The following is a 19,310-nucleotide window of genomic DNA, read 5'->3' as shown; positions in this document are numbered from 1 at the left end:
TCTTCCTGAGCCCACGCTTGGCAAAGCACCTGCTCTCTGTCTACATGCATGCCTCCAGCGATCCCCTCTGACTTCATGGCTTTAAATGTTAATTATGTAATGATGATTCCAAGAACTTTGTCACTAAGCCAGATCTTCCCTCTGAACTACTGACTCCTAAATATAACAGTTTATTTGACATATTCACTTGGATGTCTAACAGACAACTCAAACTTAATATATCCCAAACCCAACCACTGACCTTCCCCCAGAAATCTGCTTTTCACTGCAGGCTTTGTCGCCTAAGTTGATGGCAATTCCACCCTTCTAACTTCTCAGGCTAACTCCCCGGAGTCAAGGATTGGACCCTTGGTTTCTCTTTCCAATGTATTCTATATCCAATTCATGAGGAAACCTTAAACACATATCCAGAATTTACCCACTTCTCACTGCCTGCACTCCACCATCCTTGTCCAGGCAACCCCCACATCTCACCTGAACTCCTGCCACTGAGCTCTACTCTTGTCCCTGCTTCTATCCTGGCTCACCTACAGTCTATTTTCAATGTGACAGCTAGGATGATGCCATCAAAACATAAGTCATATCATGCCGACTGTCTGCTCAAAACCCTTCAACGGCTCCCAACCTTTCAGGAGCCTGTTTGCTGGCCTCTTCACTACTTCTCACCCACACCTGACTCTTCTACCCATCTATGGTGTGATAATAACAAAAGAACTTCTATTATCAACAGAAAACCAGTAGTGCTAGTGCTATCAACAACACGATTAAAGTGTTTGGCTGCCTTCCCAATATCACTACCATGCTGAAAGAGTCACATAATTGGGCCTTCCTTAAAGGTCCCTGAAACTATCACCTTCCCAATAAGCTACGTGCAGGCCCCAGAAGAACTGAGTGAGTGTGGCCTCTCGGCCATCAGCCATGGTGCTAGACTCACTCACCCAAAGACCATATTCACCTGCTCCTTAAAGTTAAAAATATAAGAATCTAAATTTTCTTGGTATAGCTTTCCATACTGTTTAAGAAAAAGTAACTCAAAATCTATTTAAGACTCTATAAAATCTATATTCTATCACATATTGAATATTGTACCGTGCTTTACATTTAATTTCTTATCTGAGCCTCCCAACCACCATACCAGGTGGACAGAATTACTCCCATCTGACAAATGTAATGCCATATCATATCACAGGCATTTTAGGGTAATAACTTGGCACAATTCAAGTACCAAACTAGAAACATTCACCCATGTTCTCGGCATTGTCCTAAGTGCTTAATGAATAAATTACTCTAGGCTGTTCCCTCAAATATTTGATTATCCAAGAGTTACTCCATTTATATTTTTACTGAAAAAGAACTATTTGCTTATGCTCTAATAGACTTCTATCATTATGCACTTATTAGTAAATTACAATGATACTGCATTTTATCAGCATTTTTAATCTTGATCATCTATATTTTTTAATATTTCAAAGAGATTCATTCAGTATCATGACTTAGAAATAGTTCTTCATAAAGAATTTGTAAGCCAACCTAATCTTTAGCTTCTACTGAGACAGTACAAACTGAAAAAAAAATTACGTGACATAGTTATATGTCTTTGTCTGTTGAAGAAAACAATACTAACACAAACACCAATCTTCAAAGCAAATGCCTATACTTCATCCTCTGTAACAAGGATACCTATTACTAATTGATTCGAGTATTTTTTGAGCAACAAGTTAACTACAGACACAATGCTGTGGGTTCTAGGAAACCCGATTTTTCCTTCCCAGCTGATGTTTCACAAATCTTGTTCATGTACCACAAAGAAATAGTTTAATGGCTCAAAGTATTTATTTTCAACTTTCAAAACAATCCACATGTTGCAAAATTTCCTTTCTAATGCTGACAGACAAAGCATATTTTTTCCTTGTAAAACAGTATAAAACAAAGAGGAACTGTTTGTAATAGATTCCAAACACAGAGTACTTTATGGAAAATGGGATATTACTGAGGAAAAACTAGACTACCACTTAATTCCATAATGAAATTTACTTACATACCAGCACAGAATACCTCTGGGACTTCACTCCTGACTATTACGGTCCGCACTTTCTTATCGGATTTTAAAACATCCACAGCTTTTGACAGCTACATAGGAATAGAAAGGGTAAGGAGGAAAAACAGGGGGAAAATCATTTTCAGTTTTATGTCAACATTTTGCCTTAATTTTAGAAGCAAATAGTTTTATCTTTACACTCACCATTTTTATAAGATTTTTACTGAGTGCATTTTTGGCATAAGCTCTGTTTATTCCAAGCACCACAATTCCTAGTTAAGGGAGGGGGAAAAAAGCACAAGTACTTGTGTTAGTGAGGTATTTAGGGTACACGGCCTCCCACAACACACATTTCCTTAACACAGGCCTGGGACTTGACAAATCTTCTCCCTTCCTCACATTCACTGTAAGAGTGCTACCCTTATTTCATCTACTTAGCTTCCTTTTCAAGATAAGTATATTTTTCAAGAATATGGTATTTATAATGTATTTATAAAATTAAACTAAAATGTTTCATATTCACCCTTTTCCAAAGCATTTTTAGGGGAGAAGAATTTTATGACATTATAGCCCCTCCAATTTATCTTTTCTTAAGCACGACTGAAGTAATCTGCTGTATTTTACTAAATTGAAAGACAATATGATAATATGCCCAACTGTCTTTCAGCCAGACTAACTAAAGGGAGGGCTTATTAGTGAAAATTCTCAATTACAGAACTCTATTTTAAAATGTAGTTTGGTCATCTTCAAGTATCTACAGAAAAGTGGTTTGCTGTATTCAAGTACATTCAGAAATAACTACTAACAAAACCCTGTCACATACAATTATAGTAGAATCTGTTGGCTGTTAGCTGTCACACCAATAGCTAATAATTCCTCTACTCTTTTTGTTTTGCTACATAATTTTCAACATTTCCATCCCAGACTTCTATCCTGACTTCTGTCCCACACATATAACAACTAGAGGGCACTTCCACCTAGAAACCCAACAATTCAAATTCACCTCTATAATACACAGCTCATTACCTCCTGCACAAAACCCAGCTCCCCTCCAAACTTCCCCAATGGAGATGACTGGCATCTAAAACTTGCCTACTCTTCCCAACTGTGGCCATTGGATCAATTTTCCAAAACCAATTCCTTGCCTACAATCCATTAACAAACTTTTCAGTTCAAAGCCCTTGATTTGCTATTCGAAGCCCTATACTCACAGCCTGTCAGCAGCCTTCCTGTCTCCTGAGAGTGCACATATATTCACTGTATATCAGAAAAGCCTTCCACTGAGTGGGGGTTCGGGAGGGTGTGGCCTTTATCTGCAATTAGATTGAAGACAACAAAAATGCATACACGCCTTCTCTACTCAATAAACGGTACAAACCCATGTCCCAAAGAAAGTGTCAAGATGAACCTCAGCTCAGAGTAGACTCAGTCTGCAAGAATTCCAGATAATCTCGGTATGGCGAAAATCACCAGAGAGAACTGGTGTCTAGGACAGGCTCTGCATGAAAAGATGAATGACCCTGGGCAGTTCCCAACACTGATGACAACGCCTACCGCTTACTGAGCACCTCGTTATGAGCCAGGCACTGTTCCCAGCACTTCACTGGATCATTTAGCCCCCACGACCACCCAAGGGATGGGCACTATTTTGTCCTTATTTACAAAGAAACTGGGACTTGGAGTGGGATCTAACGACTACTATAATCTTGAAATACAGATGAGCATAAGTGATTTTTCAAGATATGCAAAAACTATAATGTGATATGAAATGAAAACTACTGTAATTTATTGCATACATTCATAAATGAAGGAAATGCTAGATTTCAATTAGAGGTCAGAGAAAATAAAATAGTAAGTTGATTTTTTTTTTAATTCAAGCTCCCACACCCCCTGAAATCTTTCCGTGGACCCCTGATTAAGAACTCCTGGATTAGAGAAAGAGATTAGACAGAAGCTGTGGGACTAATGCAGTGGCCCAGGCACGCAATAACAGCTTGGCTGAGCCAGGTGGTGGTACAACGGAGGAGCGTGAGAGGAGTGGACGGCTACTCAGGAGGCCTCTGAGAGGAGTTAAGGAGTTACCACTTGAGGGGTTTGGGGAAGGAGGGCCAGGAGAGTCCACCAGGTTTCTGCCTCAGCAGCTGGCTGAAAGGAGACAATGAGACAGGGCGCAACAGAAGAACACCAGGCACGGTGAGTGTGGAGGCTGGAGGTTGCATAAAGTTCATGAGTTTGGTTTTGAATTAAGAATGTGGCTCTGGGGTCCTAGCACTGGGCTGAAATCTGCCACTACGTGACCTCAGGCAAACTACTTCATCCCTCTGACCCTCAGTTTCTTACACTGTTAAAGGAAGGCTAATGGTCCCAAATTCCTGGGGATTGCTCTGAAAATCAAATGATGTGACAGACATAAATCTTACATCATAAGCATGCAATTATTTTTATCCCTTCTAACTTAAACACTTCTGTTAAATACAAAACATGTGAAGTACTTGTTTTCATCTAATGGAGAAAACTTTTAAAAACTCTCCTAAAACAAAAAAATGAACTAGAACAAATAGGAAGACATTAGATAGGAAGAAACACAACCATAAATATTTTCCTATAAATTCAACACAATCCAGATAAAAATACCAGAATTGGACACATACAGCTTCAAACATTCATGTGGAAAAATAAGCATGCAGAAAAAGCCAAGGTGACTATGAAAAGAAAAGAGCAATGGTAGAGGAGGGGGGCAACTGGCCCCATTAAATATTAAAATGCACTATAACACTCAAATAATTAAAATAATGTAGAGGCAGAACATATGTAAAGAGATCATACAACAGAACAGGATGTCCAGAATACAGTAAATGATAAAGGTAGCATTTCAAATAAGTGGGGTAAAAATGAATAAATGATGTTGACCACTGGGTATCCAGTTGGATAAAGATCCATACCTCATACTACCAGTGTGGTGGTTCCAAAATGGTGATTTTCTATCATGCCTTCCATTCCTCTAAAAACCAAGTTTCCCCTCCCCCAACGTTTTCTGAGTCTATGGCTTCATGGATTTTTCTATTCAATATTTTCTAATCCACTGCCAGCATTATTCTCAAATTACCCTATCTTTGGCCAATGGAAACCCTTTTAGGCCTGTTTCTACCTCCTCCTGACATGTTCCTTTTAACATCTGATACTGGAGCACCTGCCTGCTTCCTGACACAAGAAGATATTCCAAGCCCACCTCACACTGGTCTTGCTCTAGATACGACATCAGCCATTTGTCCAAAGAGCCCTGGTTTCTTTTAGAGAAGGGCTGGCATTTAGAAATCAAGGTCTGGGCATTAAATGTGCTCCTCGGGGAAGCGGACATGGCTCAACAGGTAGGGCGTCCATCTACCACATGGGAGGTTTAGGGTTCAAACCCAGGGCCTCCCTGACCCGTGTGGAGCTGGCCCACATGCAGTGCTGGTGCACACAAGGAGTGCCGTGCCATGCAGGGGTGTCCCCCGCATAGGGGAGCCCCACGCGCAAGGAGAGCATCCTGCAAGGAGAGCCGCCCTACGCAAAAAAAGCGCAGCCTGCCCAGGAATGGTGCCGCACACACCAAGAGCTGACGCAGCAAGATAAAGTAACAAGAGACACAGATTCCCAGTGCCCCTGACAGGGGTGCAAGGGGGCACAGAAGAACACACAGCGAATGGACACAGAGAGCAGACCACAGGGGGAGAGGGGGGAGGAAGGGGAGAGAAATAAATTAAATTTTTAAAAATATTTTTTCTAATTCTAAAAAAAAAACTGTGCTCCTTGCTACTGCGGTATCACTGCTTTTAACTCTTTCAGTGGACATAGCTAGGACATGTATGTTATATGACAACTTGTGGTTTTTAGATTAAAAATTATAAGTTCATGCTGAAAGCTCCCATTCAAATCCAACACTACAGAATTCTTCCTCCTCTTCCCCCATTCCATAAATGTACCTCCCCCTTCCACCACAGTAAAACACCTGAGTCCTAAGAACACCAATGTTTTCTCATTTGCTCTGCCTTACAATAAAAACACAATGTATTCAGAATAACTACACCCATACCACACCACTGCTGACAACAAACGTACTAAATAAACTTCAGTCAAGCTAAGTAAGCTGCTTAATTCTTTTGTGTCTGTGGTTAGCAATGTGACATACAAGAAACATCATTTGTTTCTATTCCCATAAGTTATTGTTTCTTTTTATCTCCAGCCTATCTCCCTCATTAGAATAAGCCTTAGGAGAGTCTAGGCTCCCTTTTGCTTGCTTTTGTATCCCACCCAGTGCCTGAAACAGAGCTTGACTCACAAGAGGTGGACAGTGAATTTGTTATATAAATGGAAAAGGAATGTATCAATTCTCGCCTTCAAGGATGCCTCCAAGCTAGAGATTGAAATAATCTCTAAGATTGTCATATGACATGATAACTCAATAAAAAAGCCACGGCCTTCCTACCTACTAAGGATAGACATATTTTCACTGTCACAAGTTTTAGGAAGTATACTCCAATCTTAACCAAACTTCTTAGTCTAATTTCCTCTGAATAAGTTCCTTCAAAAAGAACATAAATACCAATTATTAAGCGTTTAAAATGGAAAATCTTCTATCTCCTCACAATTGGAGGACATTATCCATTACTTCAAATCTGAGAATCTGTTTTCAATAACCAGTAATAAAATCAACAAGCAAAATAGGTGAAAGGGATTTAAATATAGCTGTCCATGGCATCATATTTATTCTCATGCAGCTAAAACTAAAACTTGAAATCATTCGTTATCTCCGCTCCATACCTACTTCCCCAGAAGCCCTCTATGAAACCCATACACAAGTACACTGTGCCAGTGTGTGGGGACAGCTTGACAGGACATTAAATCAGAAGAGCACAAATGCCCCTAACCTGCAGCAAACAAGTATCACCCTTCCTGCTGATGTTACTCTTTATTATCTCAAACTGAGAATACACATAAACAGCTTAAGTCAATAGCTAATTATTGTCTGAGAGTGAGCAGGTTAGCAGTAACTGTAGCTCCAAAGCAAAATTTGTGCTGTTTGATAGATTCTACACACACACACACACAAACAATACCAAACCAACCCACTCATACAGAGATAATCCATTTCATTCGGAACACATTTTATAGCTACTCCTTCCTCAAAACCTTTATGGCTCCCTCATAATCAAACACTGTATAAGGGTTTTGCTGAGATTCTTTTATGTTTGACATAACCAACTGGTAATCCCTGTAATTCATTTTCAAATTCTACATGTCTCCTTCAAGTTATGCGGCAGGGATTTTGGAGGTCTCTCTAAGAATTCTGATAGCACTAAAGGACCATTTTGATTTCCACTGTGGCCCTATCCCCAGAAACTCCTAGCAAGTGGTTCTCAAACTTTAGTGTGCACATGAATCACCAGGGGATCTTGTAAAGCTGCGGGTTCTGATTGCATAGATAGGGGACAAGCTCCCCACTAAGGCTCCTTCACTGGTCTGCGGACCCACATTTTGTGTAACAAGGTCCACCTTAGAGTCCACCTGCATGATGGCACTGGATAGGGACTCCTGGCTAAGAACATAAATTTGGTTCTGAAATATTTATGTAGGCATGACTCCTGCCCTCCTAGAGCATACAGTCTATTGTGGCCTCAAGCTCAAGAGAGAAAAAAGATCTACAAAAATATATATCTGGGAACCATTTGTACAGAGGCAATAGTGAAAGCCACAGGAGTGGAACTCCACAGGACAAGTTGTGGAATGAGAAAGAGACTAAGTTGTTTTTGTTTTTTTTTAATTTTTTTTTTTTAATTACATTAAAAAAAATATGAGGTCCCATTCAACCCCACCGCCCCCGCCCCCCACTCCCCCCACAGCACCAGGAAAAGTCCACATTTAGAGAACAGGAGAAAGAAAAATAAGCATAAGGTAAATACTAAAAAGGAAGAAAATAAAGAGTGATATGTTAGCAATTTAGAAAAACCTTAGAAATACTAGTGATAATAATGATAACAATAATATCAAACCTACCAATAACTGATTCTAGAAGTAATAGAGAATTCATATGGATTTAGAATGAAAACACATTGCACATCGGCTGACAACCCCTGAGGCAGGGATCCACTCTTGCCCCCCCAACACACACATCGTGCTAGATCTGCAAAACACGTTTGCTGAATTTTGAATAAAGTACCCTTTGAATTATGTAAAAGAACAAATTATTTATACCACAGTTTAGTGTCTAGTGCTCAATGCAGAAAGTGGTGTGAAGACTTAGAAGAACTGTTTTTGCTCTCTCTATGATGAAATAGTTTTCTTTCAATCAAAAACAAAAACAAAAAAACCATAACACACAAAATCCAACACCCCAATAAACCACCTCAAACTACAACCATTTTACATTACAACAATCTTCTGTCAAAAGATTTTTTAAATACACTTGAGATAATAAAGTAGGCTACAAAGACAGAAAACTAAACCTTAAGGACTTTCCTAAACCGAGGCAACCAGCAACCAACAGTGCTTTCTCGAGAGCTCCATCATTTATTATATATAGCTCCCTGGCTCAATATCGGCCCAGGAGGCCCTTCAAATAAGCACTACTGGAATGCTTTATTAGGAAAACAATCAACAAGACTGCTTAGAGGAGCTAACTAAACCATGAGACATGGGACGCTGTTATGAGAACTCTAACACACTCCATGGAGTCAACTTTCTAACAAATAATGAGGATTTCTGCAAAGTACAAACCACAGAAAGAAACAGTAATACAAATTACTAGAATTCCCTCAGTTTAGCATCACAGCATGTTTAAAGCTTCTGGAAAAGGGAAAAAGAAACATCATAAATTATTTTTTTTTAATCTATAAAGCAGTACTACAGCAATGTAAATAATCATATAAGACAATGAGCAAGGTACCATCTAATAGAGAAGAGCTGTCAAGTGGAGTGCTGTGGGCTGCCCCAGGGAAGGAGGACAACTACACAGCACCCCGCAGGGATGGCCAGAGTCCCCAGGAAGTGGGGAAAGCGAGGCACAGAACAGTGTTTACAGAGCACTCTCTTTTAGCTAAGAAAGGGGGCACCATGAAAATGTACGCACATGTTTATATTTCTAAAAGAAACATATGCTTTTAAAATTACCATATATTTTGTATACATAGTTTGTAATTATGCTTGGATACATGAAGGCAACTGTCACAAAAAAAAAGAAAATATCTGTCTGAGTAAATTGAATACTCATAAGGATTTATCACTTTACCTTAAATGCACATAAGAAAGAATCTAATGTATTTGAATTTGGAATTAGATAAATTGATTCTGTAACACTGACAAAATAGATGATACACTGGCTGGTGAAAAAAAGAAACAAATTATGTATGAAAGCATTTGTACAAGCATCATATTTGTGAAAACAGATATAAAGATTCTGTATTAAACTGCTAACTTTAATTTTAGGGAAAGGATTTGGGAGGAGTATTTTCATATTCTATATGGTACGCTGCCATGTATAAATTTATTTAAAAGATAATGCATTATTCCTGTGATTCTGGAAAATAAAGAATTGCCTCTTTTTCTAGTAAAAAATAAATGACAAGATTAACAAAAAACTAATATGAAAGATTACCTCTAGAGGTATTGGAAGTACTACAAGAGATGGAACTGGGTAGAGCATGGGTTCTTAATTAGGGGTCTGTGAGCTTGAACTGAAATTCAAAAACACTATTCTTGTGGGTACGTGTTGGTGTGGGTGTGATATATTTATTAAATACTACACAGTATAGTGTGGACTTAGTAAGGGGTCCGTGGTTTTTACCTGACTAGCAAAGGTGTCCACAGAACAAAAACAGTTAAGAATCCCTGGAGTAGAGGGACAAGGATGGAAATGAAAACTCTGAATGCATCTGGTTTTATATTTAGACTCTGAAACTGTGCTAATGTCTTACATAATTTCGAAAACTTGAAAAATGTTTAAAATCTGTTGGTACTTCAGATTAAAAAACTATTTAGAGGGAAGCGGACTCGGCCCAATGGATAGGGCGTCCACCTACCAAATGGGATGTCCATGGTTCAAACCCCAGGCCTCCTTGACCAGTGTGGAGCTGGCCCACGCGCAGTGCTGATGCGCGCAAGGAGTGCCATGCCACACAGGGGTGCCCCCCGCATAGGGGAGCCCCGCGCACAAGGAGTGCACCCCGTAAGGAGAGCTGCACAGCGTGAAAGTGCAGCCTGCCCAGGAATGGCGCCACACACATGGAGAGCTGACACAACAAGATGACGCAACAAAAAGAAACACAGATTCCGGTGCCACTGACAACAACAGAAGCAGACAAAGAAGATGATGCAGCAAATAGACACAGAGAGCAGACAAATGGGAGAAGGGGAGAGAAATAAATTTTAAAAAACCTTTGGGAAACAAAAACTATTTAGAGACATATCGATACTGTATGGATCTCCACTTAAATTCTGATTAAAGCAAGACAATTATGAAAAAGCATTTATGAGATGGGAAACTATAAACACTGGATAGTAAATAAAAGAATCACAGTTAATATGATCTTTGGTATGGTAACAGCATTATGGTTTATGTTTTTCTTAGAAATCCTGAAGTACTGGCAGAGGAGAGGAAATCAAGCTCAGGATCTGCTGTGAAAAAAGGGGGAAGGAGTGAGTGCATAGAAATAGGTGGTACAAAAGAAACACGCAAGATAGCTGCTTGAAGAAAAAGAACAGCTTGAAGATGGGGAATGGGTAATAGGGGCTCATTAGACTAGTCCCTCTAATGGATGTCTGAGAACTTCCATGATAAAAGGTTTTAAAATTATATCTAAATTGAAAAGAACCACTCTTTAATGTTCAAGCATTAGATTAATTTTATTCAGTACTACATTCTTCAGTTAACTGAGTAAATATATTTAAAAAAAAAAAAAAGTAGTTGCAATAATGGCTAAGAGTGAAAGCCCTGTAATGTCTGCTATTACTACACTTAACATTCTCCTACTTATTCGTATCCAACTTACAGGAATTTTCTCCTAATAGGGTCCAGGCCCTTCCCTGGCATACACTAGATGGCTTGCTTCAGCCCAATATGGTTCAGTCCAGCCGGCCCACCAGCGTCCCAGGTGCAACAACCCACCAAGGCCGGAGCCCAGCGGGTAAGCCTAAAGCATCATCTGTCTTACGTGTTGCTTTTCACTTTTGTTTCTCATGGCTGTGTCTCCCTTGCTATCTAACACAAGATGCTGCAAAAAGGGTGAATTCAGTCCACCCATTTGTATGGCATACAGTATTTTTTTAATGTTTGATTAGTTTCTAATAATTAAAAATCAGAATATTTCACATAAAACAATTCTAAACATCTAGCTTTCTCCCCAAATGCAAAGATCTGGTTATACCAGCTGGAGCTAAGGGGCAGATGGCCCAGGTTGGATGAGGTGTGCCCTTCTCCAGTCACCAGTCTACACTGAGCCCACCTTGGCATCTTTTGACCCCTTCCTGACCCTGCCAGCATATCCACTGTGTATTAGAATTGAAAAAGTCAAAAAAAGACAGAGAACCAGGCAATTATGCGTTTTAACATACAGGGATGCACTGAGGACAAAGGCACCAAAATGGAGCCACTTCTTTACCAAGTCAACAAATATTTATTGAGCGTTTACCATGTACCAGACACTGGGCCTGTTCTTATGACTACAATGTGACCAAACAGATGAGGCCTGATCTGCCTTTATGGAACCTGTGGTGGAAAGGAAGAGATATTCGTTAATTAAAAATCATGCAAAAAATGGCACGCACCATTAGAGTAAGGCATCAAGTGAGATATACGCAGTGCCCTGAGGGTTGATGACAAGGGAATATGCCCTAATAAGGGGGAATTGGGACCGTTTCCAAGACCGGAGATCCATTCACTCCCTCAGCAGATATATACTGAGCACCCACCACCGGCAGGAATAGCTGCTGAAGCTAAAAACACAATCAAGAACAAGATAGATTTTGTCTCTGCCCTCAGAGAGCTCACCATCTCATGCAAATAAAAATAACAAAATAAACTTAACTACCAACAGTGATGGTAGTGATGAAGGAAACGAAGAGGGTCACGGGGTAGGGAAAGGTGGTAAAATATACCTAGAGAGGGTGTTTCCAGGAAGGCTTCCTTGAGGAGTTAACAAGGTGAGACCTAAAGGAGCAAAAGGAGCAAGACACATAAACAATGGGAGGGTGGGAATGGGGCGGAGAGAAGGAAGCATTCCAGGCAGGTGAGGCGTGTGGCAAGTCCCAGAAAAATGAAAGCATTTGGAATGGTAGAGGCCACAGGAGGGGGTGTGGCTAGACCACTGCACGAGAACTACATGCAGAGGTGATGTGAGAAGGAAAGTGGGATGGGGGAAATGGAACCTGGATTTTCTTCAAGTGTTACATTGCTGCCATATTTACGTAGAAGAGTAGCATCATTCAGTACACATGACAAAAAAAAAAAAAAATCACTCTGGCTACTACAAAAAGAACACACTAGAAGCAGAGATAACCATGACAGCTACAGAACAATTAAGCATTAAATGAACAAAAACAAAGTAAGAAGGAAAGAGGGTTGTAAATACATTCCAGGTAGAGAGAACAGCGTCTCCAAAGACTCTGAAGACTGCTGAAAGACTGGAAGACTAGAAGTGCCAAAATAAAATCAAGTGGATGTAATACCAAATCAATAGTCTAACCTTCCTTTGAAAAAGCAGAAAAACTAGAAAGTAGGAACTAGAAAAAGAAGTGGAATAAAGCCAAGCAAACAAAAAGAAGGAAATAATAAAGATTAGAGCAGAAATTGTGAAATTTCCCAAAAAGAAAAGCCCAAGCCCAGAGGGCTTCACTGGGAAATCTTACCAAACATTTAAAGACAAATTAATACCAATTCTTCACAAACTTGTCCAGAAAATAGAAGAAGGAACACCTCCCAACTCACTGTATGAGGTCACTATTATCCTAATACACAAATCTGACAAAGGCATAACAAGAAAACTACAAATATCCCTTATGAATTTAGACACAAAATTCCTCAACAAAATACCAGCAAACTAAACTCAGCATCACACAACAACCAAGTAAGACTTATTGTAGGAATGCAAGATCAGTTTCAGATTTTAAAACCAATTAATGTTATATACCATATCAAAAGAACAAAAGGTAAAAACCACTTATCATCTCAAAAGATACAGAAAAAGCATTTGACAAAAGTCAAGACACTCTTTCATAATAAAAACACTCAACAAACTAAGACTAGAGGGAAGTTTCCTCAATGGATAAAATGAAAACATCAGACTTAATAATGAAACACTGAATGCTCTACCCTGAGTTCAGAAACTACACAAGGATGTCTACTCTTGCCACCTCTATTCAACTCTGTAATGGAGTTTCTGGTCAGGGTAATTAGGAATCAAAAAGAAACAAAAGGCATACAGATTGGGAAGGAAGATGTTAAATCTTTCTCCATTTGCACACAACATAACCCTATATATACAAAGTCCTAAGGAATCTACTAAAAAAAAAATTAGAATAAACAAATTCAGCAAAATTGCAGGATACAAGATCAATATACAAAAACCAATTACATTTCTATACACTAACAATGAAAAATCCAAAAATGAAATCAAGAAAACAATTGTTTGCAATAACATCTGGAAAGAATAAATACTTAGGAATAAGTTTAACAAAAGAATTATAAAACGTACACACTGAAAACTACAAAACATTGAGTGGGAAAATACCCAATGTTCATGGATTGGAAAACTCAGTATTGTTAAAATGGCAATGTTCCTCAAATTGCTCTACCTAGTCAATGCATTCCTTATCAAAATCTCAGTTGGCATTTTTACAAAACAACTGTATACTTGGATTTCTGGTACATGAATTATATCTCAATAAAGCTGTTTATACATCTGTGTATACATATGTATGTATATATATATCTATATGTGTGTGCATATATGGATGTATAGAAACATAAATATAAGGAAGGAATTGACCTGTTAAAAGAGAAAAGTAGGTAGATGCAGGCAGACCAGTCAGCCACCCTCAGCATTTGTCCACTTGACAGATGATGCTGGCTGGGACAAGAGTGGTGTTTGGAAAGAAAACATGGAGAAAAGTAGAAAGACTTCAAAGACACTGAAGACCTGATGATAAACTAAGTGTACAGGATGAGGGAAGGGCAGGTATCAAGGATGACTTGTATTACTTACTTATTCTGTGTTTGCCAGAATTTGATAAGGAATGGTTCACAAGGATGATCATCTAAATGCGATTATGAGCAGATGCTTGCCAGACCATGGAGGGGTGGGAGGAGGTGGGTTCCTGGTGTCCTTCCAGGAAGTGAGCGCAAATGCACAGGCACACAGAAAAGCAGAAAGAAGAAAAGCTTAGGGACAGCTAAAGGGGGAATGGGACAGACTGACGACTAGAGAGCTGGGAAGGTCCTGCAGGCAACAAGGTGACAAGGGAGGTTTTTAACTGGCAGAGCAGTGACTCCTGGCCTTCAAGAAGGTAACCCCAGCACCAGTGTGAAGAACAAACTGGGAAGGGGAATGATGGAAAGCCAGGAGACTCGACCGAGGCTGCCTGGGCAACACGACCAGGACTGCTACTCCAAAACTCTGAGGAACTTGGACAAAAACGCAAGAAATAATGCACCCAAGTAACCTGGCTCTGTAACTGCCTCCCCAGGGAACTGCAACTGTGGAACCCAGACAACAGAGGACTGTACTTATCCACCCCCACCAAAGAGGCCTGAAGAGCAGAAAGTGCCCAGTGGGGCTCCTCTGACCTGGCAGAGTGCTCGCATTCCGTGCAGGCTGCTGAGACCACCAAGCGTGGGGCTCGCCTCCATGAAAAACAAGGTACCAGGGAGACTCCGTCACCTCTGATATCTTGATCTCATGTTTTTCTCTGTGCTGTTATTGCTGGTACCATAGTAAAGCAAAGGAGTTTTAGCCAAGTCTGAGCCCTCATTCTTGCCAATCCTTAAAGGAGGCTGGTACCATAGTAAAGCAAAGCAGTTTTAGCCAAGTCTGAGCCCTCATTCTTGCCAATCCTTAAAGGAGGCTGGTACCATAGAAAAGCAAAGCAGTTTTAGCCAAGTCTGAGCCCTCATTCTTGCCAATCCTTAAAGGAGGATGCGTCAGTTTTCTTAACAAACTTCAGGGTGTACGAATAGCTGGTTTTTAAATTTCAAATACCTGAAAATATTTAGGTTTACCAAACTGTCTTTTAGGCTCTGGTTTCTTCTCTTTTAATCCATTACGATCCTAACTTACAGGTTTTCAAGGCATTCTGTGCAAATTTACTTTCAATCTACATTTACTTAAATCATAAAGACTATGTATATATACACACACACACACACAGAATAGGGTTCTTCTTACTAGTTGTAGTTGAAATCCCTTTGTATCTCATGTTGGTACATCTAATGTAACTGAATATCAGCACAATTAAACTGACTATGCTTAATCACTTTAATCACTCCAGTGCTAAATCACTCTTACAGCTGGATCACCTCCCATACATTATTTCCCAGTACACCACACACATTCATATCCTCATCCTTTATACTCCTGAGCACTTACTATAAGCAGATTCTTAGTGGTTAATTTATAGTAACAATCAAACCTAGTGTACAGGAACCCTACGTAATAGGTGTTAGTTTTCCTGTTTTACACTTGCGAAAGTTGAGGCACATAGAAATTTGCTCAAAAACCCTCACCGATGTCAAATGCCACTGCCTACTAAGGAATGCCTTTGAAACTGTTTCATCTGGGGAAACCTGAAACCCTAATTTAAAATCTCAAACCTCCCGTCTGAAGTCTTCCAACTTCCCCAAATATAACTGACCGTGACCCCCCTTTCCCCGCCCCGGGATTACAGCCTTAGGCTCTCACCAAGCTTTGAAAGTTGACATAGCCCATTAATCACCAGTACCTTCCTTCCTACTAAAATGACTTATGGGTTATTTGCTTCTGTTTAACAGATGCTCAGTAAACGCTTGTCAAAATTAAGTGACTGGTCCTCTGGCGTTCCCCTGGCAAATATCCCATCCTTCGCCACCCCTTGGGCTCTCTCCAGGCCGGCAAGCTAAGGAGCTGACGCTTCATCAGTATTCCCTCCGAATCGAGCATCTCCCCTTTCACAGCCCTTCCTCCCGCTCCACTTTCTGCTTATGCATCTGTCTCCTCCCACTGTAGGTAGTGGCTCAAGGGCAAAACCAATTATCATTCACATTTGTGTCCACAAAGCTCTGCGAGGTGACCGAAAGACGAGCAGTGCTCAAAAATGTCTAGCGGAAGCGGAAAGTCCCCAAATCTAACAACTTTCTAGGATAAGATGGACGAGAGGACAAATTATGACAGCTAAACAGCCTTAAATCCTTTAAAATCCCTCAGAGTCGTAATTCCCCACTGCAGCTTCTCAGACGCTACCACTGACGTCTGCGTCGGCAGAAAGCAATTACAGGTTGCCCCGAACCTGGAAGCAAACACTAGAGGTCCAGGTTATTGACCTTGGCTCGTCTAGAGAGGAGGGCTTACGTTGCACGCACTTCCTCGGCGCTGAACAAGACCGCTCTGCAGGTGTGCTCCTCTGCGCTACGCATTTAGACACTACGAGCACTAATTAGGCGTAGGGGAACAGCGCCACAGCGCAGGGGGACCGGGGACGAGGTGGGCCCTCGGGCTCGCGAACCCTCCGGACCCGGACCCCACGTCGGGTCAGCAGGCAGTGACGTAAGCCCGGACGCCAGGGTCGGGCGACCCCATTCCGAGGGGTCCCGCCCGCGCGCCTCACCTCTGTTTTCCTCCTCCAGGTACCTCACCCGCAGCTCGTCCTCAGCCTTCACCTCCGAGCTGTAGCCCCTCCTGGGGGCGGCCGCCCCGCCCGCGCGCGCCCAGCCCCGGGCGCAGATCGCCGGTCCGGCCCGCGAGCTCGTCGCGGAGCCGGGCAGCCCCAGCCCCAGGCCGAGCCGCGCGCAGCGAGCGGCCACCAGGCGGGCACGACCGGCCTGCAAAGCCCCCAGCGGCCCGGCCGCCGCCGCCGCCATCTTGTCTGTTTACGGCGTGGCTCCGCCCCCGCCTGGGCCGCGTCCCTGCCGCGCGCGCGCACGCCGCCGGGTCCGGGGGCACGGGCACGCGCGCGGCGCCTGTAGGTCCCGGGCGGCCGCCGGGCCCCGCCCCCCGCCGCTTCCCTTCCTCCGAAGCCCCGCCCCTCGCTGTCGCCCCGCCCCTGCAGGTGGGTGAGGGCGCGGGGCTCGGGGAGACGGCCGAGTGGAATGCTCCAGTCCGAGAGGCTTGGGAACAGATCTGGGGCCTGAAGTAGCTGAGCCTCCACACAGGCTAAGTGAGCCTTCGCGGTTCCCCTGGCCTGGGCTCCCGTGGTCGCGCGAGGCAGGGGCGAAGCTGCTTTCCAAGGCCACGGGCCGCCTGTTGGGTAGGTGGAGGGAGTCGCTCCTGCAGCGGACGTGACCTTCGTTGCCCTTCGTTCTCCGCGGGCTGTGCTCTGGGGTCCTGGTGATAAGCTGCGGAGACGAACTAAAATGTTTCGTTTCCTTGGGTTTGACTGCGAGTGTGGGAAACTGGTTTATTCACAATGATCACAAGAGCCGTTGGTTGTCAGTTCCAAGTGCCGGATAAAAGTAAATAAAGAAAACAATACAAATAAGTGTTTGCCACGTGGAGCTTATGATAAAAAGCACGTAATAAAAAGAATCCTCCAGCCCACCGTCTCACACAGGTGAGGTGGTCACTAGAGGCAAGAAACCTACTTGGGCACTATCATTTTATAATACTAGAAGTTCAGCCCAAAAGATATTCTTAGGTAAAATTTAGAGCAGTGACTGTACCAAAACCGGAAATTCAGAATCTCAATTTGCACAGCCTCTCAATAAGTGTTCAATAAAATTTAGTTCCCTTTGATTCCTTCTATGTTTCAGTAAAAGATGACTGGGTAAAAGATTATTGACCAGAGCAAACAAGAGGGAGAAGAGGGAAGGGCTGGGTGTTTGAAATGGTGACAGTGAAAAAGCTGGGAGTACTGCATTCAGTAATCTGCTGACATAAATTCGTATTTCTACCATCCTGTTTATAGGATTTGGGACCTTTCCCTCCATCCAGTTCTCCCCTGTGTTTGGTCCACCACACCCTTGACTTTTTCTAATGCTTACTGCTACATAATATTAAATGCGTGCAATATAGGATCACCAACACTGAGGTCCTGCAGTAAAGCTATTCCCGAACCTTGGGATTCCTACAACACAACTCTCTTGCACAGGACATTTACAAGGGCATTGATGTCACTGGTCAAATGAAAGTCACCATGTTACCAACCCAAACTCTGACATTTTTTAAAAATAAAGCATATTGGGAAGTGGTTGTGGCTCAATCAGTTGGGCTCCCGTCTACCATATGGGAGGCCCTGGGTTCACGTCCTGGGGCCTCCTTGTGAAGGCCAGCTCCACCGCAAGCTGTGGAAGGGTAATAAAATAAATAAAAACAGACACAGAAGAATGCGCAGCGAATGGACACAGAGAGCAGACAGCACGCAAAAAGCCATGGGGGTTGGGATTTTTAAAAAAAATTTTTTAAATGAAGCATATTGCAAAACTATTTTGCCTGAAATGATCAAAGAAGAAGTAGTATATTAGTTAGCATACTGTATCAAAGATACCCGTAAATGTGATGCCTTACACTAGAGAGTGTTAACAGTCCAGAGGCAGATGGCTCTGCCATCTTCAACATGTGGCTTCCATCTCTGGGTCCCAGATGGGTTACCTCCTGAAATCAGCAAGACAGGGAAAAGGTCGGGGTGGGGTGGGGGTGAGGGGGAGCACATATTATCTAATGATTTCTAAAGGGTACAGGGTTTCTTTTGGGGGTGATGAAAATGTTCTAAAATTGATTGTAGTGACAGTTGTACAACTCAGTGAATTTACTAAAAACCATTGAATTGTACACTTTAAGTTGGGTGACTTGTCTGGTGTGTGAATTATATCTCAATAAAGCTGTTGCAAATAAAATGGAATTGAGAATCCTTGAAGATATGGCTCATTCTATCTCTTAGAGAAAATACAAGTTGAGCCCAGAGTATCTTCTTGTGCCAGACAACAATAAGGTGTTCCAAGACGGATGGCAAGATGTGAAAGGACACAGCTCGAAAGGGATCCCAACGGCAAAATCTGGGGCACTAAGAGCACCAAAGTGAATAATAGCAGGAAGAGATACCAACATTTACGGCT

The 19,310-nt window shown here is 41.9% G+C and overlaps 1 protein-coding gene across 3 annotated transcripts in view; it reads right to left on the bottom strand.

Annotated features, from left to right (window-relative positions):
• Window positions 1-17,142, bottom strand: part of AUH (AU RNA binding methylglutaconyl-CoA hydratase) — a 152,282-nt gene extending 135,140 nt beyond the window's left edge. For 2 of the 3 annotated variants that reach the window (XM_058301426.2, XM_058301427.2), the window contains exons 1-3: window positions 16,868-17,142; window positions 2,243-2,310; window positions 2,043-2,130 (exon numbers count right to left, since the gene is read on the bottom strand). In XM_058301426.2, coding sequence (XP_058157409.1) covers window positions 2,043-2,130; window positions 2,243-2,310; window positions 16,868-17,120 — 409 coding nt within the window. In that variant the 5' untranslated portion in view covers window positions 17,121-17,142. The remainder of the gene's footprint in view (window positions 1-2,042; window positions 2,131-2,242; window positions 2,311-16,867) is intronic. The other variant, XM_058301429.2, reaches the window with a different exon arrangement.
• Between the last annotated feature and the right edge of the window lie 2,168 nt (window positions 17,143-19,310).

This window comes from Dasypus novemcinctus, chromosome 8, assembly GCF_030445035.2.
Source record: "Dasypus novemcinctus isolate mDasNov1 chromosome 8, mDasNov1.1.hap2, whole genome shotgun sequence".
Taxonomy (NCBI): Eukaryota; Metazoa; Chordata; class Mammalia; order Cingulata; family Dasypodidae; genus Dasypus; species Dasypus novemcinctus.
This window is presented reverse-complemented; position numbering and strand designations above follow the sequence as displayed.